General features: G+C 54.7%; 1 protein-coding gene across 1 annotated transcript; it reads right to left on the reverse strand.

The window, feature by feature from the left end:
* Positions 1 to 246: 246 nt before the first annotated feature.
* LOC309683703 (receptor-type tyrosine-protein phosphatase alpha-like) lies at positions 247 to 23,924 on the reverse strand. The gene is made up of 28 exons (XM_082498025.1): positions 23,771 to 23,924; positions 17,141 to 17,170; positions 16,169 to 16,396; positions 14,846 to 15,088; positions 13,173 to 13,463; positions 12,793 to 12,890; positions 12,062 to 12,254; positions 11,709 to 11,820; positions 11,335 to 11,581; positions 11,019 to 11,058; positions 10,369 to 10,474; positions 10,121 to 10,188; positions 9,704 to 9,846; positions 9,476 to 9,563; positions 8,785 to 8,855; positions 8,335 to 8,371; positions 7,480 to 7,577; positions 7,179 to 7,295; positions 5,914 to 6,071; positions 5,700 to 5,835; positions 4,979 to 5,128; positions 4,704 to 4,803; positions 4,095 to 4,174; positions 3,527 to 3,661; positions 2,969 to 3,094; positions 2,208 to 2,365; positions 1,798 to 1,933; positions 247 to 1,152 (listed from the first exon to the last, which is right to left on the reverse strand). The coding sequence occupies exons 1-28, from the start codon at positions 23,871 to 23,873 to the stop codon at positions 1,078 to 1,080; spliced, it is 3,567 nt and encodes a 1,188-aa protein (XP_082354151.1). The 5' UTR covers positions 23,874 to 23,924; the 3' UTR covers positions 247 to 1,077.
* Between the last annotated feature and the right edge of the window lie 204 nt (positions 23,925 to 24,128).

Consider the following 24,128-nt stretch of genomic DNA (forward strand, 5'->3'; position numbering starts at 1 on the left):
GACATTCCAAACCCACATGGATACCGTCCTGTGCAACATGCTGTAGGTGAACCTGCTCTGTCAGGGGGTTGGACCAGATGATCTCCAGAGGTCCCTTCCAACCCTGATCATTCTGTGATTCTGTGAGAAGTCTGTTCTATGCCCATGCTGTGGCCAGAGCTGAGGGACCTGTCTGCTCTCAGCTTCTTCTCAGCCCCTGTGCCAGGTCAAACCTGGAAGAAAAGGGAAGAGGTCACCACCATCACGGCCAGCACAGTCTTTATTGGTGATACACAGAACAGAGTCATAGGGTCGGTCCTGGCTCTGAAGCCCCTTGCCCTTGAGCAGCAAAGGCAGAACCAGTCTGTGGTGCAGCAGCCCTTCCTGGGCAGTAGCCTGCTGGAACAGCACCTGGGGTATCTGAGTTGAGCCACTGCAACCAGGGATTGCCATGATGGAGTCAGAAAGGCTGGGGAGGAAGCCTCTGTGGAGTTGTCAGGGCTGTGGCACCTGGACCAGCATCAAGTGTATGGAACTCCAGGAAGGGATTGTGTGGGGTGGGAAGGACCAGGCTAGCACTACAGGACTGTGGATTGTCCCTCCCTTGGCTCTTGTTGGCCTTGGGCTTCATGCTTCTCCCAAAGTAAGACAGGTAGCCTGCGCTCCTGAGCTCCGTGGATGTTACAGTGGTTTGATGCTCCCCTGGCAAAACACAGTTTGGGCATTGGTGGAGCTACTTCACTTTCCCTGAGGCTGCCTGAAGGGACAAGGGAGCCTGGATGGGATAGCTGGCATAGACAGGTCAAGTCGTGGTGCTTCTGCTCTGGTCTGCATTTTCATACTGGCTGTAATTCCAGGTATGTTCTGACACAAACTTTGGGCAAAGGGTCAGGTTCCCACTTCAAAGCTTGACCACAATTTGGAGAGAGTCCAGTCTGTGCTCTCCAGCCACAGAGGACCCTTGGGGTGGCTTTTCAGGGGAGTTAAGCATCTTGGGTCTGTGTACACCCCTCTCGTCTCCTCTGGTTTCCACTGTTACTGATGGAAGGCTCTCAAGACAGTCAAAGTCCTGGTCAGAGATAGGCAGTGGCCATGCCTCTACTTGAAATTCCCATAGGTTTCAAATGAATTCAGGTAACTGAGAGCTAGTTCATAGCAGAGCCTGTACTGCTCCTGTGGATAGAAGGATGCATGTAAGAACCTGGTACACCAAGACCTGCAGAAGAAGGCCAGCCTTGGTTGCCAACAGCTTCCTGAGCAAGCCAGGTGCATGTACAGCCCACTCTTCTCCTCCCAATCAGAGCCCACCTTGCCCCGCTGAGGAATCACAGGCATGTCCTCCAGTAGGTAAGAGCTGGAGCCCAATGCTGGAGCCATCTGCTCTCAGGATGAGAGCCAGCACCTATGGCAGGAAGCGGCTCGGTCCCTTCTGGGGTGCTCACCCTACGATGGCACCCATGGCAGGAAGCGGCTCACTCCCTTCTGGGGTGCTCACCCTACGATGGCCTCTAGCACCCAGACCGGGTGGTGAGGTGGGTGCAGGACTGACACCTGGGCACCTACCAGTGCAGTCCCCCACTGAGCAGGCCAGGTGAACCAGAAAGGGGCAACTCAGCCAGCATGATGCTTTTGTAGAACCTGCCCCCGAGTGAGTGGGTATGTCCCAGCGGCAGAAAACAGAGTTTCCAGAGATCTCATCTGCCCTGCTGGCCCCGGATGATCTGAGCACAGAGCTGCTAGGACAGCTGCTGGCACAGTCCAGGCTATGGTTTTTGCTCTGGTGTTACCATCCCAGCTGAGTTTGAAGTCAGCACCTACCACATCTTTAATCAGCTGTCTCCGCCGCCTCTTCAGCATCCTCACAGCCTGGGATACATCCACCAGCCCCTCACTTTGGATCTGCTCACACAGGAAACCAGCAGCACAGAAGATTCCGCTCCGGCTGGCACCATCCCTGCAGAGGAGAGCAAGGGAAGAGTCACTTGCCCTAGGATCACCTGGCAGTGCTGAGCCTCAGAGGTGTCCCACTAACCATGCAGACTCTCAGGATGGTCTTGTCCACAAGTTCTGCCCCCAGCCAGTCTACACAGGAAAGCCTTCCTCCCTGAACATAGCTGAACTCATGTCTGCACGTCCACCCAAGATGGAGCTGTGACCCAAGATCACTGACACAGCCTGGGCTAAGCCACCTCTGTGCCACGGCTGCTCCTCTGAGAGACATCACTTACCAGCAGGTGACGAGGATATGTCCGTCTTGGCTCTGCCGATGGTGTGTCTCCACCTTTCCTAGCAGGCTGATGATGGTGGCAGGTTGCGGGGGAAGATGCTCCTGCATGGGCCAGTCCTTTAGTTGCCAGAGCCGGACTTCCAGTGCAGACTTCTTGGGCTAGTGGGGAAGAAAGTCAGTGGGCTGGGCAGAGAAAGAAACCCATTGGCTTCATGAAGGAAAGGGATGGATAGAGTGTGTCAGTCCAGGCTCAGCCATGCACACTGGATCAAGTGAACGGCTCCACATGGGATGGCCCAGTCCCAGACTTTGCCCTTCTCCATAAAGTGCTCTGAGACCGGCAGACAGACAGAGCACGAGATAAGAGCTGAGCACCAAGTGCAGCTCAGACTGATGCCAGTCCAGCAGCCAGCCACCTGTGATAACTGTCCCCATTCACGAACCACCACCGAGATACACAAATTCTATCCATGGCTGCTATCCTCCAAGTTAGAAAGGTACACAAATGTACCTCTCTGCCTTGAACCTCTGCCTGCAGCCTCACCTTCTTGGGACTAACCTCTTTCCCAAGGCAAAAGGCCGTGCTCTGGCCAGTGCCCTTCCAGGACCCCATCAGATCTCTCTGACCACTATGGCTTCTGCCATCCCTGGCTGTCTTTGACCCCAAATCAAAGGCTGCTGATGCTGGAGCCTGGCTGGTCCTCCCAGCTCTTGCAAAGGCTCATCTCAAAGGGCTTCTCCCTCTCTGTGCAAAGAGCCCACCTGCTGCTTGTTGGTGAGGGCAAGTGTCCAGGCTGTGAAGTCAGCTCCAGGCTCCTCTGAGATGAGGAGGACATGGAAACGTCCGTAGGCAGCTTCGCCCTGGGTGGGCCAGAACTCCACGTATGTCTGGGGGGGAGACACACACATGATGACACACAGGCCCAACCTGCATGTGTGGCAGAGCTCAGCACCTCTCATGGGTGTGCTGACACCAGTCCATAAGCCACAGTGTTCATGTAGGTGCTCTGCCTGCCATTTGCAGGGCAGGGACCAACCCGCCGTGCTGCAGCTAGAAAAATAATACTCCTGCAGACAGAACAGCTGGGCAGGGATAAGCAAAACCTGAGGGATGCTCCCTTGCTGTGAGACTGGGGACACCCCACTGCTGTAGTGTCATGGTGCTGGGACTGTCCCCAGGGCTCTCCCAGATGGAGCCCACAAGCTTCCAGTGGGTTCCTGTGTCAAGTGGAGCTCTCGTGAGAAGAGTTGCATGGGGGCAAAGGCAGAAAGAGCCGTGCAGGGAGCTGGAGAGGGGAGTGCTGCGCATGGGCTGCTGACCTTGTCCAGTTCCTGGAGCTGGTTCAGCACAACCACCGATGTGCAGGTGTAATCCCAGACCAGAGCCCAGAAATCCACTAGCGTGGTGAGGAAAGGCAGCTGGGTGACGATGAGTCTGTCCTCCTCAGTGTATGTCTGCAAAACACACCAACCGGGGTGTTGGGGGAAGAGGTCACACAATCCACCCCGCTGAGACCCCTCCGACAGCAGGAATGGCTCCCTTCCTCCCTGCAGGCCCGGGCCAGAGCCCGAGGGGACGCACGACTCCCCAGCCCTGCTCAGGACCCTGCAGCTCCCTCAGCTCATGGCACCCGGTCTTTGCTCCCAGCAGGCAAAAGCCAGCGGCCCTGCGGCAGCCTGGTGTGCAGGCTGGGCTTAGGCTGATCACGGGGGCCATCTCCTGGCAGCAGGGCCCCAGCTGCTGGGAAGGAGTCACTGTGAAGAAGCCCCAGGGCTGGAACACCTCATGGCATGGTGGCATGGTCTACCCCTGCCTTGCGCAGTGGTGGCCGGAGGAGTCTCTGCTGCTGGCAGCAGCTCCCACCCCACGCTGGGGCTGGAGCCTTACATTGGCAAACACGGCGTTGATGTAACCTGGCGAGCCGTCTGCGTTCAGCGAGGACATCAGGATGGGCCGCCAGGAATCGGCTGCAGAGGCAAGGGGCAGAGAGAGAAATGATGAGCCATCCTCTCCCTGCACAGAGATTTCCCTGAAAGCCGTGGGGTCAGCGTGGCTCCATGCGGCACAGGCTGGAGAGGCTCGGATGAACAGGCACCACCAGCATCGTGGCCATGACAGCTCAGGGCTGCCTGACATAGGGTATCCAAAACCCCACGAGTGGAGACCCAGCAGGTCCACCCTCCTCATTGTTCCTTAATGCCTCACCCAGGCTTCTCCACTGGCAAAGATTAGACCCAATACATGTTTATCCCAGGTGTACCCCATGAATGCATATCTCCAGCAAGCCCAGAAGGAAGCAGGGATGTGGTCTTGCTTCAATGGGGAGCCCAGCCTAATCTATACTTATTGCCAACCAGAAAATGACATTTGGACCCTGGGCAGAACCTGCCAGCGGCATGGAGCTGGGGAGGGAACCAGTAGGGCATCATTGTCCCCCCACACTGCTCTCAGTTGCTGGGTTGTGGACCAAGCTGCTCCCAGCCCTGCCAGCAGTACCTGGCAGGATCCCTGGCTTGCGGTTCTTGGGCTGGTTGCTGGGTTTCTCCGCTTCTCTGCAAGGCAGAAGCTGGAACAACTCGGAAAACTTCTGCAGGGTCTGCAGGGATGATTCAGCCAAGTAAGTCCTGCCTGTCAGCTCCTCCCCTTCCTCAGCCACCCCAGAGAAATATGAAATACTCCCCCATCTCCATCCCACTGCTGGGGATGGGGGAGCAGTAGGGGGGAGGCACCACAGCCCCCACAGCACCAGACCCAGTGCACCCTGGTGGTACCTTGAACTCCTTCTCAAGGACATTGTTGTGCCTTGAGGTCTCAGCTTCTCGAAGGCAGCGGACATGGCTGGCGACGCTTTCCACTGGGATCCTGGTGCTGCTGCAGAGCAAGCCTTCGAGCAGCACCTCGTACAAGAAGATGTACTGCTCCTGCATGAGGACATGGGTCAGCTGCACAGTCTGGAGTAGCTCCATGAGGAGTTCTGAGACTTCAGACCACCAGCTCATTGGCATCAGACTGTGCCAGGTCCATCCTTCACCTTCCTGCTGTGGGGACTTGAGGCCAGACACCTCTCAGTGCCGGCAGCCCTGCTCTGAGAAACAGCCATCAACTGCAACAACCATCTCATCCCTTGTAGTCCTTTGGCAAGGACACTGCTGCCCAGAAGATACCATAAGGGCAGACATCCTGAAAGCCTGAAGGACACGTGGACTCTTGTTCATCCTCCTTGCCTATAAGACAGTCTTTCTATACCAGGATGACTGGTATGTATGAATGCTGCTGGCACCTCAGAGGGTGTCAAGGGAATATGGATCCCTGCTAGATTTGGACACAGCATTGAAAACAAGATCCTGCAGTCTCCAGCACCTAGCAGCTCCAGCCCCTGTGTCTAGACCATGAATGGCATGGCCAGTGTGGCTTTGCATGCCACATCCCTGGGAAAGGTGAGAAGCAGACCTGCAGCCCGACAGTGTGCAGAGAGCAGGTAACTCTCCTCACCTTCGTCTGCACCATGCTGACCCGCTGCTCCCGCAGCCTCTGCACACAGTGAAACACATCCACCTTCCCCTCAGCCTTCCCCATCTTCAGGAGGAAGTCCAGGGCAATGAAGGTACCTGTCCGCCCAATCCCTGCGCTGAGGAGACAGAAAACTGGGGGTCAGCGTTGCCCCAACCAGCCCTACCCCAGCACCCAAGTGATCCCAGCCCAGTACCTGCAGTGCACCAGCACAGGTCCAGCCGGCACCTCCAATGCCCTCTTGTTCACCACCTCCACTAAGCACAGGAGATGGGCAGGGTTTCTGGGGACCCCGTGGTCCGGCCACAGCAGGTAGTGAAACTGCTCCACCACTCTTGGGAGAGCACAGCCTGCCTACAAAGAGGGAGACATGGCTGGGAGCAGGGAGCATGAACCAACCTGGAAAGTTGTGTGAAGTAATTCCATGCCAACAAGTTTGGAGCAGTGGAGAAAACTACTTTGGGGGGGCACCAGCACACAGTGTTCCCCCCAGCACCCCCACCATGATGACTGCTCCACTATAGCTCATCGGAGAGCAAAGGGCAAATTCAGCCAGCACACGGCTGCACCGTTCACTTTGTTCTCTGCTGTGAATAGTGTATTCAGAAAGATAAATGCAGCTTGTACCCCAGAGGAAAAAAAAAAACTAAATCACAGTGTAGAGTGTTTCCATAGCCATTGAAAAGCCATGATTTCCCCAAATAAGGTATTTCCTAAGGCTGGTACTGCACTGATGTGAACGTAATCACTTTTGTTGCCAGCCCATCATGTATTTTCCCCTAAACATCACATTCACTTGGCCTGAACTAATGAACTGCTGTGTCCCACCATCAGGTGCTCTTGGAGATTTACCTTTCAGTTAGACTTTGCTTGGGGCAAGACAAGAATATGCATAACTGCAATGTCTTTATATTCTACCTGTTTTCCACTCCTTGCAGCTCCTTCAGTTTTTGCTTATTATCTGAGGTATAACTTCAGCAGAAGTACTTGTCTTGAGAAATGTCATTATGTAAGTTATCTTAAACTATAAACTATCTGTTCAGGTTTAGGAGCTGTAAGTGACCACCGAGCTTCAATGTGGACCCTCTGCAGATTGGCCCAGGTGATGGGCAGCCACCGTCCCATCATCCTGGATGTACAGAGATGCCATTTTATACCCTTTAACTGCTTTTACACCTTTCTTGATCACCTTGTCCAAGCCCTCAAGGATGCACAAGCTGCCCATGTGCATCATCAGTCCAGACTCAGCTGGTGTGACCACTGGAGCTGACCAATTGCCTTTGCCTGGCACAGAAACCTGGGGTCGATGCCCTGGCATGGCATCCAGTGATAGCAATGATGACCTGCCAGTGCTGGAGACCAGGCAGGGCTACCCACAGAGTCTCTTGGCTGACAGCTCCCACTAGCTGCTGAAACCGAAAAGCATCCTGCATCCCCATCTCAGCTACACTCCAGGCTTACCTTATGCAGGCAGAAGATACGTGTGACAAGGCCTGTGGTGGTCCTGGTGTTGTTGAGTGTCACAGTGAAGTCCCCATAGACCTGCTCCTGCTCTGGCCAATACTGCTCGCACTTGGTCTGTCAACAGCAGCGAGACCACTAAGCATGAACAAACTCATGAGGGGAGCATTGCAAGCCAGCAGTGGTGTGGAGCTGCTCTCTGCCCTCATCAACAGCTGCATTGAGAGCAAAGCAAAGCAGGCAAGGAAGCCTGGGCTCTGGGGAAGACCAAGATGAGCACAGGCTGAGATGGTTTCTCTACCTTGTTCTGCTCCACTAAGCCCGTCAGCATCACAATGACCGAGGTCTTCTCTTGCCAGACCATCTGCCAGAAATCCACTACTGTCCCAGGTAAGGGGCCTTGGGGAGGAAGAGGAGAGCCCTGTGAGAGTGTCCAAGCCTTGCAGCCAGAGCTGCTCCCAGGCACAGCTCAGACATTCCTAGACTATGAGCAGCCCCGGGCTTCCTTCTGTCTGGGGACTAACACAGCACAGCCTGGGCACAGCAGCACCTGACAGGGGCTGATGAGCACCTTGGCTTCATCATCCATGTTAGAAATTGGGACAAAGAAGAAGGAGGGTAGGTAAGCCCAGGATATGTCAAGAATTCACTGCTGCTTCAGGGGCTTCTCTATCCAGACCATCCAGATGACCGTGAGTTGCTCCCACATTTAGGATCCTATTTCCTGAGGAACATTTCTGCAGCTTTGCAAGGAGGCTGAGACCTCAGCACATGCTGCACAGAGCAGACTAACCCATCCTGGCTTTCCAGTGTTGGAAGGAGCCTGTCTCCAAGTGCACTGAGTGAAGATGTGTCAGACATTTGTAGGTTGGTCCCCGTCATGCCAGCCACCAAAGGGAACAAACCAGGCTTGTGGGTGCAAGGACCACATCCACAGCCTGGGCAGTGCAGGGACCAGCTCCATCTGGCTGCTGCCAAACTGCCACTGAAGCCTTCCATGCCCTCCTGCAGCCATAACCATGGTCCAAGCCAGAGGCCCGGGAGATATAGGGCCTTGGACTGAGCCATTAACAGCTCCTAGGCTGCTGTCCCAGTTCCCCACTCCCCAAAGTGCTCAGCACAGTGACTGGCATCTCCTGAGCATGAGAGCACCCACCTTGAGCTGCAATGAAGAAGCGTGGACTCCGGTAGCTCTGTGGGGGAGATGTTCAAACAGCTCCGGTCACATGGGTTAAACATTTAACAGGGAATGAAATAAAGGACCCATCCCCACAGGCACCAGAAACCAGAGCCCCCACACAGTGTATCCCACAGCACTGCTCCTGGTCAGCACAGAGAGAGGGTACCCAGGGGCTGCATCTCAGCTCCTGTCCTCTCACACAGGTCCCTTTTTGTTGGAGATGAGAACTGCACACAAACCCACAGTACTCCGGGCAGCTCAGAGACAATGCAAGGAAAGTGTTATCCCAAGATCTGCTAGCACTTGAGGGCAGCAAGTGCCAGACCTTGGGGCCACCCACGTGAGGAGGACTGTCCTCACCCAGCGCAGCCAGGCACATCTCCTACCCTGCCCAGGCACCTCTACCCTGCATCCCTCGCTACCTACATCCACGTAGCTGGCATTGATGTAGCCATTCCCCGTGTCAGAGGGCTGCAGCACCACACGGCAGTGATCGTCTGAAAGAAAAGGGAGGTGGGAGTCGGTGGACAGTCTCTTTGGGATAGCAACAAAGTGACTGTTTAAGGAGGGGGATGTAATTTAGGAAAGTCTGGGGCTGTCCACTCCCTCCTCAGCAGCACTTGAGGCCTCAGGACATGTTCAGAGGTAAAGAACAGCTAATAAGATGAAACGTACCATGGCATGGCAGGAAATGCAACATGTTTTTTGAGAAAGGTTGTAAATGCAATGGCCAAATGTCCACACCATATGGATTCCAGAGGAGCTGTAAGCTCTGATAGAAATTGGGTTACTCCCTCCGCTTTCCCCCAAATAGCCACCTCTGGATGTGACACTGCAGCATTCAGCAATGACTAACAGCAGGAACAGGAATACAATGATGAATGATTAGGTTGCGGGGAGATTTGAGGAGCAGAACAAGGATTCTCCAACTGGACATAAAACAGTGGGGTCAACATGACAATTTTGGAAAACCCCTCTAGGTTTCAGTGGCCACAGAGGATGAGACGAAAAGCTCAGCATTGCTGAACAGCTGGAGGGGCACCTACACCAGCCCAGCACGCTGCACTGCCCAACCACCTCCAAGTGCCTGTGCCAACTGCTGGAGAGCTCTGCTTACATGGGATGATGCTTTTGTAGCGGTTCTTGCTCTGATTACACAGCTCCTTCCCAACATCACAGGGATGCAACAAAGTGGAGGACAGTTGCTGCAGGGGAAGAAGACAAACCCACTCTGCATTGGCATGTGTTTTGGGACTGGCCAAGGCCAACTGCATCACACAGCCTAGGAAGAGGTGAGGGCTGGGTGGACAGTACAGCCAGGTGGGAAAGTAAAGCTGAACCAGACCTGGTACTCTCTCAGACGTCCAGCGTCATGCCTGTCAACTGATTCGTCTTCATTCTGCTCTGCCTCTATTTCTTCTCTCTTAAATGTTTTCAGAGCCTCCAGCAGTTCCTCCACTGGGATCTGTGTGTTCAGCTTGCATGTACCTACAGAGACCACAAGGCCAGGAGTTTAGCATGCACCTGATGGAGCTCTGCAGTTGGGACTGAGCTGGCATTAAGGCGGTCAGGACCCCACCAAACCCTAGATTGTCCTCCCCACACAGATCCCTTTCTCCTGGGAGGTGTCCCTTTCCGCATGCCAGCCAGCTCTGATCCCTTTGTTCCTGTAAGGACCTTACAGAGCCTGTAAGCACCCTGCCTGTGCTTTTAATAGGCAGACTGTCCAGACAGGACACGTAGACATCTGCTCATACTGCACCTCCTCGACATCTTCGCAGGGGGATGGTGCTGTTGTTCTCCGAGGATTTTGAACCGTTGTACTTTCGCCTGCAAAACAGCAAGTCAGACCCGTAGAGCAGCAGAGGAGAGAGACAGAGGAGAGGCTGTTGCCCATGTAACAGCCCTGCCTCCCACTTTACTTTGTCTCAGGGTCCACTTGGACACTCCCTGGCAGTGCAAGGTGCTGGCTGCCTCACAGAGAGCAGGAGCGGTGAGGCACATACTCACCTGAAGAGCACGAAGAGCAGCAAAATCCCCAGTGCCAGGAGTGCAATGACTAGCGCTACTGCCAAAACCACAGGCATCCTGACCAGCAGAGACCCCGGCTCCTGATCTGCAACCAGCACAGACCAGACTCAGGCTCCTGCACAACCTGAACCAGGTGTTGGGAGATCCCACAGGGGCAGGGGGTGAAAAGCAGCTTCCCGCATCTCCCACCACGAGCTTTGTGTTGGAGAATAGCTAAGCTGGTGCAGAAAGAGTAAGTGCTTGCTTGGTGTGATACCCTTCAGTGTGGGCCCTCTCTCCCTGACTGCCCCAGGCGTGGCCAGAGCCTGGTGAGTTGTGTGCATTTCTGGGATTACACGTGCACCAGGGGAGCACCAGGACTGAGATGCAATATATGATCACTGCAGGGATAATGCACTGTGTCCAGCTGCCATCAGCGCCACACCTGCCCAAGTGGCCCAAGGTTTCCCAAAGCCCGTCCACAATAGATAGTTTCAAGATCCAGGGAACAACCACAAAGACAGAAGTAGGACAACGAGAACCCACAGGTGCTGTGCTCAGCCAGCTCCTGTCCACAGGAAGTCGCCAGGCTGCCAAAAGGCAACACATGGGAGAAACCCCCAGGCACAGGGAGAGAGGAGACCGCTTACCAAGAGAGAAGCTGTAGCAGATGCAGGTGAACCTCTCTACCTGTTGGAGGAGATGGGAGGGAGAGCTCAGGTCAATCCTGCCACACTGCCCATCCTGCGTGCAAAGACCTCCTACCCACGACCACCAAATGCCCGGCTGTGGCTGAGGACACTGGGGACACTGTCCTGTCACGGCACCTGGGCTCTCACCACAGGGGCCGGGAGCGGAGCCCATGCGGCACTGCTGCCTGCCATGGGTGGCCAGCCCAGACCCCTGGAGGATCCCGGCCCTGGCTGGCAGTGTCCCCAGGGAGAAGAAGCCCCACAGGATGGGTACCTGCTGCGAGCGGTGGACAAGGCGGAGAAGGGCCATGTAGTCCCATCCCGGCCGCAGGGCAGCATTGTGGTAGCCCTGCCCGCGGGTCCCATCACCCAGCACAAAGTCCATGGGGCCGGTGAGGTTGAGCACGGCAGCCACGTAGGTGCCGGGCTGCCAGCTGGCATTGAAGGGCTGCGGCTCCCCTGAGCAGGCGCCTTCCACCGCCGTGCCGTTGTGGGCCACGGCCACGATGAGCTGGTGCTCCCTGCAAAGCAGTGGGATGAGAGGGCTGATGGAGACGGGGCTGGGGGGAGCAGGACAGAGCAAAAGCTGCTGGTGGGGAAAGCCATGTCAGGGCTGCGGAGAGCAGAGCTGCTGAGGGCTGCACTCACCTCGCTGCCGCTGGGGGATGGGTGATGGGGTGGAGGGGAAGCACAGCAGTCCCTTGGGATGGGGAGACGTCATGGACGCTGCGGCAGCTGATGTCGAGAGGGTGCAGAGCATCTGGAGGGGAAGATCCAGAGAGATTCCAGAGGGGAAGAGCGATGAGCACCAAGCAGACAGCACAGCAGGGGCCGTGTGGGAGCAGGGTCAGCCCCGAGCAGTGCAGGCTGCAGAGCACAGCTCCTCTGTGCCCAGGCTCCTCCATGCCGACCAGGAGGCCACAGGGCTGGGGATAGGAGCTGCCTCAGCCAGGGCACACACCGTGGCCACCCTGGAGGGAGTGGGACACAGGAAACCTTACCTGACCCGTTGGTCTGAAACTCCCGCAGCAACGCAGCCCCGGCCCCAGCAGCCGTGAGTCCCTGAATCGTCACCACGTAGCTGCTGCCAGGGCTGTGCTTGGGCAGTGGGTGCTCAGTGACGAAGCTGCTCAGCTGCAGCCGCTCCACCTCCAGGAAGCCACCATCCTGCATGCTCCTCGTGGTGATGTTCAGCTGGGGAGAGGAGACAGAGCTGGAGGGCAGCAGCTCCCACCTGCCCTCTGGGAACTGCCCACGGCACACCGAGACAGAGCAAAGCACCCCTGTGAGCCCCTTCTTCCCCGTGACTGCCCCAGTTGTGGAAAGCTCCCGGAGAGGAACCAGCAGGAGCCTTGGCCCCATGCACGGACCTCCAAGTAGACAAGAGGAGGAGCGGAGGAATCTGGAGCCAATGCTTAAGACCTCAGAGCGGCTGCCACTGTGAGCAAAGGACCAAGTGTCTGTGAGGAGCTGAGGGCAAGAGGGAGGCCGTTCCTTTGCAGAGATGTATATACGCATAATGAGCTCAAGGCCAGGTCATTGGCATTGTGTTGCAAGACTGCAGGCACTGTGGTGACATCCCCCACCAGAGGAGCCCTGAACTGCTCTGTCCTCCCACAGGTCATCATGGCTTTTGCTTCTCTGCTCTCCCCAGGCTGCCTGCACAGAGCTCCAGACAGGGGGCACCTGGCAAGGTGAGGGGAACCATGGGGAGTCCGTGGTCCCCTGGTACCTGGTATCCGATGATCTCCCCTTTGCAGTATGGCAGTGGATTCCACATGAGGGACCCTGTGTTGGGATCCAGCCACAGCTTCTCTGGTTTGTCTGGCACTGGAAGCACAGGAGGACAGGGTCACGCATGGGGCCAACGAGGATTTGTCCACCACAAAGACTGAATGCACCACAGCCGCAGCAGCAGCAGCAATGGTGTGGTGAGGAGGGGGAGAGTGAGGAGGGGACGTGCTGTGTTGCAGGGCCCTACACAACCCCTTCCCCAGTGCCCCATAGGATCTGAGCAGGCATGATGCCAGGGTCATTATTGCAGGGAGCAGATGATCAGGCTGAGCTGCCGGGCAAAGGGGACATGTACATTTCCTGCAGGCAGACACATACCCGTTTCCTTTGTCGTCAAGAGCCGTGTGTACAGGATCATGCTGGGGGCCATGGAGATGGTGACATTGTAGAGAGTGAAGGGCTGCAGAGGGGGACAGGTGAATGTTCCCTCCTGGCCGTATAGCATCTCCTCTCCCATCACCTCCTCAGACTCACAGGGAAGGGAGGAAGGCATGGCCAGTCGGCATGTGGCCCGCATCTGCTGGCAGGCGTTGGGTAGCGTGCAGGTCCAGTTCAGTTTGATGCTGGTGCTGGAAATCTCCAAGGTCCCGGGGACAACCTGGAGGACCTCTGTTAAGAAAACATTGCAAGAGTTACTTTCTTCCCTTTCCCTCCCAGTCTCGCAAGGGTGCTGCAGTCAGGCAGTCCTGCTCCCCACTCAGCTGGGAGGGAGGGAAAGGGAGAGGCCGAAATTGGTCACTCCAGCTCTCTGCTGGAGAGAGCACAGGGAGTCTGGACAGGAATGAATGTGGGTGAATGTTTGGACTCCCATTGCTCAAGCCAATATTTCCCACCCAGTCAAGACTGAGGTATGTGTGGGTTCCAGCATCTCTACAGTTCCACAGATGCAGCTCTTAGAAAAACCTAGCCCTTTCCTGCTCTGCATAGAGCTCAGGAGAAAAGTTCATTTTCCCTGCCTGTGCAGTGAGACATGGAGCTCTAGGACACCATACTGAGTAGTCGTCTTATACCACATCCCCAGGAAGGGGGTGGCAGGAAAAAGGGCCCTGCGCTGCTTCCCTCAGGCCTCCCCGGAAAAGCCAGGAGGAGCAGGAGCTTGAGAGACTAGGGCACCCACAAGGTGCTCATACCATGCACAAAGCTTGCACAGTGACTGATGGACCAGCATTTGATCCTGGTGCCTTGTGGCATCATCTAAGAAACCAGGTCTATTTCATGCCTTATGAACCTGCCACATGAAGTCAGCAAAGCACCCAAGGGAACCAGGTGGGACACCCTGACAGCGTGGGGTCCTGCATCGCAATGTCCCCAGGGGGGCTGTCACAGGACAAGCGTCCCCTTCCCCCTCCCACAGACCTCCCCACACTACCCATGCTCACAGCTAGCTGCAGGTAACCAGCCCTGAGACCTCTTGCTGGGGCCCAGGTCTCAGGGCACTCAGTGAGCTGGGGAGCAGCTGAGGACTACTGTTTTCAAAACTTCAGAGACCTCCCGCCGGCTTCCCAAATCAGCCCTGTTCTCCCTTGGAGGGGACCTCAGTGCGCCACACTGTGCAAAGATGGTGCCAAGCCTGTGCCTACCATAACACAGAGCCTGGAGGGGACCAGCCTAAGGGGAGCAAGCTGTGGTACATCTGAGAGGACACAGGCAGCAGAGCCTTTGATTTCCCTCCCCCAGTCGTGAATGCCATGCAGCCCAGAAACTCCATCACACATAGTTCTCCCATGCTTCTCTCCCTTATGCACATGTTCTTCCCAGAAGGACTCAGAGAGACCTGTATGGCCCAGACCTCCCACAAGAACGTCCCACCCACTGGTGAACCCCAGGGACACTTTTCATCCTGGCCTTGCAGGAGCTGCTTCCAGGTCATTAAACCTCATGGCATTGGCCTCAGAGGACTCCCGTGACCTTCCAATGCTGACTCTCACCCAGACACATTCCCAGCAACCCATCTCTGCAAAGTACCATCCTGGTCTTGATGCCTTCCTTACCAATGCACTCCACATTGGACTGAATGCTGATCCAGTAACCTCTGCTGCTCCTTCTGTGCCAAACTCCTCTGTATACAGGATTCCCGTAGCTGATGGGCTGGTCCTTGATCAAACATTTGATTTTGGTGAAGGATGGCTGGAAACCCTCAGGGCAGCTCAGCCCCACTTCTTCATTCGTCTTGTAACTCTGCTGGTCTGGTGCCAGATGGAGTCTTGAGTCCCACTGGGGTTTTGGGCATGTTCCTGGCAAAAGTGTAAGTGGGTGTTAGTTCGGGTGGGAAGTTTCAAGGAGGTGGGGCAAGGAGTAGGTGGTGGGGTATCAACAATCCCTAGCAATTGCTCCAGCTGCTGATGGGAGAGGCAAATGAAGTCAGTACGTGACCCCTCATCAAAACTTATTGGGGAGGGACTGTTTTTCTGTACTGCTCAGGAAACACTGCAGGAGTTGCCAAGCTTGCCTGGCTGGCACTACGTTGTCTCTTGTCTCCTGCCTGGGCTGTCCTTTTCAACAGTTTGCACAGGCAACAGTGTCAAGGAGGGATGGTGGCATGCCTACTGCTCATCTGGGCAACGTCAAACTGCTGCCGAGGGTGAAGGTAGAGAGGGGATATGGGAGAGGTGCTGCTGCCTCACTTACCAATACACTCTACGGCCCTCTCAATGTACGTCCAGGCACCTGTGCTGTTCCTGCCCCACCAGGTACCTCCATAGGCTGGTTCTCCAGAACTCACTCGTTGAAAATCACTTGCACATTTGACCTTGGGGAAGGACGGCTCAAGATCTTCAGGGCAGGTCAGTGTGAATTCTTTATTCAGTTTGTAAAATTTTTTGCTTCCAGGAAACTGGACTCTTTTATCCCACTGGGGTTTTGAGCACTTTCCTGTCAAGGCAAAAGTGTGAGAGTCCTTCTCAGGAACAGGGGATGCTCAGACAGGAGGGGGCTGAGGCTTTGCCGTGACTGATTGTGGTGTTAGCATTCAACACCATGAGGAAACCCAAGGGCCCTCAAGTACAGGAAAGGAGTGTGTGCCTGGGCAAGGTGGTGATATAGGATACTGGGAGACACGTGAACTGAGGGGCAGGATCTGGCCTCCTCTAACTTCCGCATGGCTTGCAACTCAGGAGCGGACAGGGAGGAGATGGAGGGACAGTGACAAAACCTGTCTCACACTGAAAGCTTCTGTCCCTCCATATCTTGGAGACTGCTCCCAGTTTGGGCCCATCTCTGTGGCCAAGGTGTCTCAAGGATATGGCAGGATGTCAAAGGTCCCTCTTCAGGGAGAAACACATGTAGCAGGGGAGACCTACTGCTCCTCCACTTACCCATGGAGCAGGTCAGGTTCTCTACCACTGGATGCCATGTTCCCTGAATGTCCTTCACCTCCCAAGCATACTTCCAACCTGGAGACATCTGTTTTGTGCATCTGATCACGGCAAGGTGAAGAGGGTCCTTCATAGAGCAGTTCAGTGTCACCTCTTCATTAAGCCCGTAAAACCTCTGTGCTGGGGTAAAGTGGAGCTTTGAGTCCCACTGGGGCTGCTCGCATCCCTCTGCACAGAGGAGAAGAAGAGGGTGTAAGCAGGTTGGAAAGAGGTCTGCTGTGTGGTCTGTTGCCATGATTTTGACACTGTCCAGCTCCTTTCATTACCACATTTAATGCCAAATCCTTCTCTTGCAGCCTAGAGCAGAGTTAACGGTGGCAGCAGTCCATCTCAAGAGCAATCCCATCCATTCCTACAGACATGTAGGCTTTCCACTCAGGAATCATTTGGGTAAGGCTGACCAGGGATTCAGATCCTCCCCGGTCTTCACACAGAGGTCCTTCCACTCCCACTGCCTTGGCCTATGCCCAGAACTGTTTGAAGGCACTGCTGTTACGGTAGCCCACAGTGCCATCATGGTTGTTCCTGCCTTTGAATCCCTCCCCAGGAACACACACCCCAGGCAGCTGCCCATGGCAAGGTGCTGAGATAAAAGGTGCCCTGGCACTACCAGGACAGGGAAGAAAGCCAAGGCATCCAGGTCCTGGATTTTCACCAGGTGGGGCTGAGGCATGACCATGTCACAGAGGGTCTGCTGTCAGCTTAGGACCCTGGGATCAGGGTGTTGTTGGGCTGTTCTTACCCTTGCAGGTGGCAGTCCCATTCCACAAGGTCTGGGTCCCGCTGGAAATGCATCTCAGCCAGCAGGATCCAGCAGCCCGGTGGATGCTGCTCTCTCCTGTGCTCTCTCCCTCAAAGACAGGGGCTGTGGGAGTGCACCAGCCCTCCTGAGTCTGTGCTGGTGCCACTCACCTGCATTCCTGTCATCCTGCTGGGCATGACCTGCTCACAGCCACGTGCATGCTTATTTGCAATGAAAAGCCCACTCAAGTTGCCAGTTCACTTTTTCTCTGTAGGTTACACTTGTTCTTTTCTCCTTTCTATTCCTTGCCCAAAATACCTCCTGGTTCCTAGCACTGGGTACCTCCTGTCCTGTATCCCTCCCATCCTCACCCAGGAGGAGCAGCACCCCCACATCTGGGTTGGCAGAAAGGACTCAACAGGGGCTGCAGGTACGTATTTAACTAACTGTATGTTTAGTCGCATTTTGCAGTATGTAGATTGGGAAATTGGTGGAAGTAAATCTTCATATTAATTTTCCATTAGTTTCTAGACAGGAGTGCTGCTGTCTCTCTGCGTGGCACTAATTTGGGTCTCTACCCTTTGACCAGATACCAATTTTCATGTAATAAGTAATGTACCTCTCTGTGAGCTCTCCTCATTCAACAAATTCATCTGTAAGTACCCAAATGCTGTGCAAAGTCACCAGGGTGCTGCCAGGCCAGCAGAGTGAGTTTACGCTGCCTCCCAAAACATCCAAATGGCCTCACCACAAAACCGTAATTGCGCTGCACTCATTGTGCAGCAAGCCAACAGACCACAAAAGCTGCATCATCTCAGCCAGAAAAAAAAGCCCCTGCCAAATGACTTGAATAAAATTCTGCCAGACTGGGAAATTGAGCAGCAATTCTTTCAGGCAGGTGCGAGCTACTTGCGAAGGTGTTTCTGATATTTCATTTTGCATTTCAGGGCCCAAAATCTTGCCCGTACAAAGTTTGTTCATCGATGGGGATCCTTCCAGCTTAGAATCACAGCAGCAACTGAACAATCAAAAAGAGGTTTGCAGGGCCTGACCTCGAGCAAGAAGCAGTTTGAGGGAATGAAACTCCTCCAGTGGAGACAGCCCCCGGAGCTAAGGGGGCTGCGAGTCCCCATGGGCACAGCTGGCGTCTCCCAGACTTGCTCAGTCTTGACCTTCAGTGCAAATGCGGCTTGTTGCTTTTCCTTTTCTAAGTACTTCCTTCCATTCCTCCTGGTAGCCGTTACAGTCCCTGCAGTGACACAGAACCCACCGGCAGCACAGGAGATGGCGACCTGCCAGGCAGGAAATGAGGGGGGAAAGAGAAATTTTCCTTCACGCACAACCTGCTGACACAGGTGCAGATTTCAAGAGATATCTGGGACAGAGTCTTCCTACAAACAGTGATGCTCTGCTGGCAAGGGTGGTTGCAGATGTGTGCCAGTGCTCTGCCTTGCTCCTAGCCCACCAAAACTTGTAGTACCCTTGATGTAGCAAAGCATTTGCTGCTGATGCAGCCATGAAGGAGGGTTTTGGCCTTGTATGGTGCTTCCTTACAGAGACCAGGGGTAACACTATGTTTAAAAAGGCCACATCTCATGATTGCTGCTTTAACAGTGTAATACAGTGCAGAGTTACTGTAGTACAATTAAAGAATTAGCCTTTGTTTAAAGTTTATGCTTTCTTTTTTTAATAAAAGGTGAAGCTTCTGCATGCTGAAATTAGGAATATTCAGCATTATACTAATTACTGTTGCCAGGCACTTAGAACTGATCCAGCCTTTCCCTGTCTTAGTTCTGGGTGATTCACCAAAGTGCTGTGTAAGGCTCCCAGCCTGGAAGTGGGTGTGAAGGGATCCCTTGGGCTGAGCTGGTGCTGCAGCCACACATTTCTGACTAGGCTGGTCAGCTTCACCAGGGCTCCAGTGAGTCACTTCTCTTAAACCTGTGCGTTTATCAGCCCTAAAATCCCTTGCCAGAAACGTCAGCATCTTTTCCCTTTTCTTTTTTTTTTTTTTTTTTCAGGTGAAAAGGTCTTAGCAGAGGCACAGTTTTCTTCCAGGGCTTCCTCAGTCCTCCTGTTGGTGTCTGCTAGGCAGGGGTGGCAAGATGCTGCTGCAACACAGTGCAGCATGAGGCAAGGGCAAATGACTGAAACGTGCTTCTGCAAAGACCGCACATGTGCCAGTAGTGTGCCAGTGGCCACGTCTGCCCTTTGGGCACAAGGACTACACCGGTGAGCAGTCCTGTGGGCAAACCCTCTTGCTCCTTCCTTGTACCTGGCTGTGCCTGCCGACCCCCTTGCAAGCACCGGCAGGATGACTGTCCTCTGCAACTCGTCCTTTCCTTTCCGACCCCTCTGAGCTGTAGGGTGGTCATTTGCCCCCCTTTTTACTTCCCCACAGGTTCCCCTGTGCACTTCAGCCTGCCAGATGTAGCCGTTCCGTGTTCATGCGTGGAGCAGGCAGGGGCTGATACAGCACCTGGAGCCAGGCTGGGCATGGACCACACTGAGCAGAGCCCGAGGGCTGGGTGGGAGAGATCAGAAAAGGCAGGCAGAGCCCACAGCTCAGAGGGCTCAGAACCCTTCCTGGTGGCATTTCTGTGAATGCTTGATGATAAAGCCTAGAAGTCTCTGCTTCCCCATGGAAGAGAAGACACTTTCAGTCCACATTGATTTTTGTCTCAAGGACATCGCTGAATACAATCCAATTCAGCCCCACTTCTCCAAGAAGCCTAAGCCTAGCAGGCGTGTGGTTACCACATGAGATTCACTGGGAGAAACCAATCCATGACTGCTGGGTGCAGTCAAGATGCACAGGCTGGGGGGGACACCTCTGTCCTTGCCCCTTCCCCAGTCACTCTGTAACCTTTGCCATGGGAAAAATCTCCTTGGAGGAAAGGAGCTTTTGCTCTAGGCAGGGTGGCTGTGTGCTTTGGTGGTGGCCATGGGAGCTGCGTGGCACAGTGAGTCAGGAGGTGTTGGATCTCCACCAGGCTGGAGCTCAACACTTGTGCAAAGGAGACGGATGCACGTGCCTGTGCGTGGGGGGACAGGACACTGCTGGAGAAGGGAGGGTGCTCAGAGATAAAGGGGAAAGAAACACTCAGCTTCTAGCCTTGTAGGGACTAACAGCATCCGGGAGAGTAAAGAAACAGTCATCAGACACTGTTTTTTACCCTGTGCCGTGGTATGCAGACAGCCGCCCACAGGACCTCCACCCCCAACTATAGGAAAGAGGCTGAGACAAGTGAAATTTCTGCATGGAAAATATGGTGTAGACGTGACCAAACAGGCACCTCTTGTAACGTACAATGTGTGCTTGCTGCAAAACGAAGAATGCCAAATGCCTAGGCAGAAGGGGTAACAAAATGTTAGTCTATTTGCTTCATATAGCCAGAGATTAACTGTTATGTTAGCTGACGCTATTCAATGAATACCCTCCTTGTTAATATTCTTTAATACCCACGAATATAGTAAGCATTTTACAAAAGTATCTGGACTCTCTGTCCCTGCTGCAAAGGAGTTATGAGCCTGGCAGGCAAAACAAAGCCCCAGCATGCTCCAGAAGCAGACGTCAGGGAGGATCAGGAGAAAGGAGAAATAGCTGTGCTGGTAATTCAGGTCAGGCTCCTGGGTTCAGCGCTTTGCTTACCAGCAAAAGATGTACTTTCTTACATCGTGTTATCCCATACATGAAGAATAAAAAAAAAACCCAAAACAACAAAGTAAAATCTAGGGAGCAGCAGGCAAAGTTCAACCCTTTTCCCTTGGCAGCTCAGCAGCTAACAGAGGTGACAGCAAAGCACGCTGGAGTCTTGCTGCTTTTGATGCCATGCGTGTGCCGAGAGGAGCTAAGAAAAGCAAGCACTGTTTCCACCAGAGGAGAGTGGTACTGTAAACCACTGAGGAGACATGCATGGGTCTTAAAGCCTCTTGTCGCTAGCAACCAAAGCTGCGGAGCAGGTCTTTAAGAGTGAAGGGCAGTGTGAGGTTCGGGAAGGGGCGGAGAGACTTTGGGGCTGCTCTGCTTGTGAGCAGTGCCAGGGAAAGGAGGCGGTGAAGCAGGACATCGAACAAGGCACTGCGGGAAGAGGAGGGAAATGGCAGCGCTGTAACCGGTACTGCTCTGCTATGCAAAAAGGCATCCAACACAGTTTCAGGAACACGATGTGAAATACTTGTTTCCTGAATCTGTACTCTGGTAATGGGAAGTGGAAGCGTGGTGGAGCACACAGTTCACAGCACCAAGGGTGTCCAGCCCCAGGGCACTTCTCCACAGCTTCTCTGAGCGTTTGTGTTCCCCACGGGATTCACTCTAGGCACTGTTTGAAATTCAAGTCCCACTGACATAAAACCTTTCGGTTCAAATGGGGCCTTATTTTACCTAGCACCCTCCCACCCACCAGGCATTGCAGCTACGCTCCCAGTTAGGGCTTGTTGTCAGCTGCTACTAAATCACTGTGTAAAGTCAAGCAAGGCTGGTGAGAAAGGGGCCAGGGCCAGCGAGGAAAGCATCCCCTAGAAGCTTCTCCACCTGCCTCCTGGACACACAGGGACTGTAAGGAGATGAGGCTTTTGTACAGGTGAGGCATCGCAGGGGAGAGAAAAACCCTGTGAGAAGAGCACAGTAAGACAATAAGGTGACAATAGGACAATGAGACAACACATCCTGCTCCGTGCCTGGTGCCCTGTGATGTGGTGAGCAGAGCAGCAGTGCTGCGCTGTTTCACGCTTGTACCACACACACCGACCACATCCTCTGCCTGCAGCTGCTCTGCTCTTCCCGGGCTCCCGGTGGCACCACCGTGTCCCCTCACCTCCTGCCCAGTGCTGGGACACAGCTCTGCCGCCTGGCCCTGTTTGCTCGTCAACTGCCAGGCCCCGTGGCCCACGACTCTTCCTCAAAATAATTGCCATGGCTGTGACTTTTCAGGAACCAGTGCTGCCCATGCTCAGTGCTGGGGGGGAGAGACAGGGCGAGATGGGGAAGGTAGCACAGCAATTTTGGCACACTGAAAGGGGACAGCCCGACACTTCCCCACGCCCTGGTGCCCCCCAAGTGTGGAAGGGATTTTTTGGGTGCCTGGAAGGGCACAGCAATGTGCAGTGGGAGCAGCTTGTCTACTGTCCCCACTGGGCTCTTCCCCTCCCTGATTGTACCCTACATGTGGCAGGGTCATGGGAGATGCTCAGGGACCCCTGGGAAGGGGACCTTTGGGTCACATTCTGTTCCCATGTCCCTAATCTCTGCCCAACGGCTTTACCCTGCCCTGTTGACCCTATCTGCCCCACAGAGGCCCATTCCACCCTAATGGGGATGGGAGGGACTCTCCTGCCCCATCCTGGCCATCCCCCTTGTCCCATCCCTTAGCGAAAGAAGTCCCCCGATCCATCAAGTGGGAACCTCGGCACAGGTCCCGCCATGGAACGAGCCCACGTGCTGAGGATGCAGTCAGGGCTGCCTGCACTGCTGGGTGCGGCTGCCAAATGTTTTTGTCTTGGTTCCTCTTTTCACAAACCCCAGGGTGCAAACTCAGCAATACCATCTCTGCCGCAGGCAGCCCCACACTCCTCCGGGGACAGTTGGGCGACCAAGATGGGCAGAGCGCGCCAAGACTCTGCTGGTAACCAGGTCCCCACTGCATCCCACAGCATAGGAAACGGCCAGTTCCTGGCCTTAGTGTGCACCACGCAAACAATCTGGAGAGTTTTGCAACGCTCAGGCATGGTTGCACATGCTGGCCTGAGAGGGCAGCTTCACTGGGGGATCTGAGCAAGGGGAAGCCACTCTGGGCAGGAGGATAACCTCTGTCCCATGTTTAGCCCTTGTTTTTTGAGTGACAGTGTGCTGTGCTTACGCTCCCTGCAACCACAGGGACACATTTTCCGTGGGAACAGGATCCTATTGCCCAACTGACACAGTACAGACCCTGCCATCACTTCACATCAGCACCTAAAGGTCCTGGTCACATTCCCTGGCCTCTGTCATAGCCAGGGTCCTTAATAAGCAGGTTTCTTTAGCCTGTGTCAGCTCAGACACATCCCAGCCGTGGGTCTGGGCAACACAAGTAGATGCTAGTGTAATGACTTTCGTCACCTAGCTCCAGCAAGATTAGTTTAGAGAAATACTCCAATTCAGACAGTGCAGAGCAACGCAATGTCATGGCCCCTGGACCACAGCTCAGACCCCAGACAGTGCCACACTGAACTGATCCACCAGCCCTCTGGGAGGTCAGATAACATGTGAGCCTGAAGACACCCGGTAACTGACTCTGCTGCGTTGGAAGTGTGCGGCCTGTGTAGGAAGAGCCCAGCAAAACTCTGGGGGTGCCCTGCCCCTCTGGCACCAAGCAAGCCCGTTAAAGAACAGTCCAACACATAATAACTTCTGCCCACAGGGTGTCCCGGAGAACACAGGGGCTCAGCTCACAGCCCCCCAAGGTCTTTTCTAGGCACCAGCGCCCATCTCCACTGCAGTGAGGACATGGCATCTACACACCATGCAAAGAGAGATGGCCACCTGCTGCTCCCAGGGACACTGCCCACTCCAGGGAGGAATGATACGGCCCCTGCGGAGGCTTTCCCAGTACACCAAGTTTTGCTGCCGTCCATCCCCAAACAGAGCTTCACCCCACCCAACCCAACTAATGCCTCAGTGTCTCGAGCCCTGGTATGGACATCAGCTCCAGTCCTCTCTGATACAGCTACTGCATCTAGCATGCAGTAAAGAAACACAGCAACCTTGCAGCAGGAGAGCAGTGAAACCTTCTCTTGTGGAATGATGAGGGAGCACTTCTTACCTGTTTCCTGCAGTACTTTGGAGAAGTTCTTGTCTGTCTCATCCCACTCCTGTGCTGCCAGCAGAGCTGTGAGGAGCATGGGAAATACCCATCGCAGGGCCATGTTTGCTTATGCTCCCAGGGCAGGACTGATATCTCAGCCCTGCTGGGTGCCCCACAGCACACCCGTCTGATTGCAAGAGGTGCAAGCACAGAAAGGAAACAGCCACCCAGAGAAATCACGTCTGGTGCAAGAGGCTTCCTCATTGGAGAGGGAACCTCCGCCAGTGTCAGCGCCGCTTTCATTCTTCTCTTCTGTGCACTGGGGCAGCTTCACGCCCCTTTTGCAGTCTTGCTGCTCTCTGGTCTGTTGTCTGAA

This window comes from Vanellus vanellus (genome assembly GCF_965231255.1).
Source record: "Vanellus vanellus genome assembly, chromosome: Z".
Taxonomy (NCBI): Eukaryota; Metazoa; Chordata; class Aves; order Charadriiformes; family Charadriidae; genus Vanellus; species Vanellus vanellus.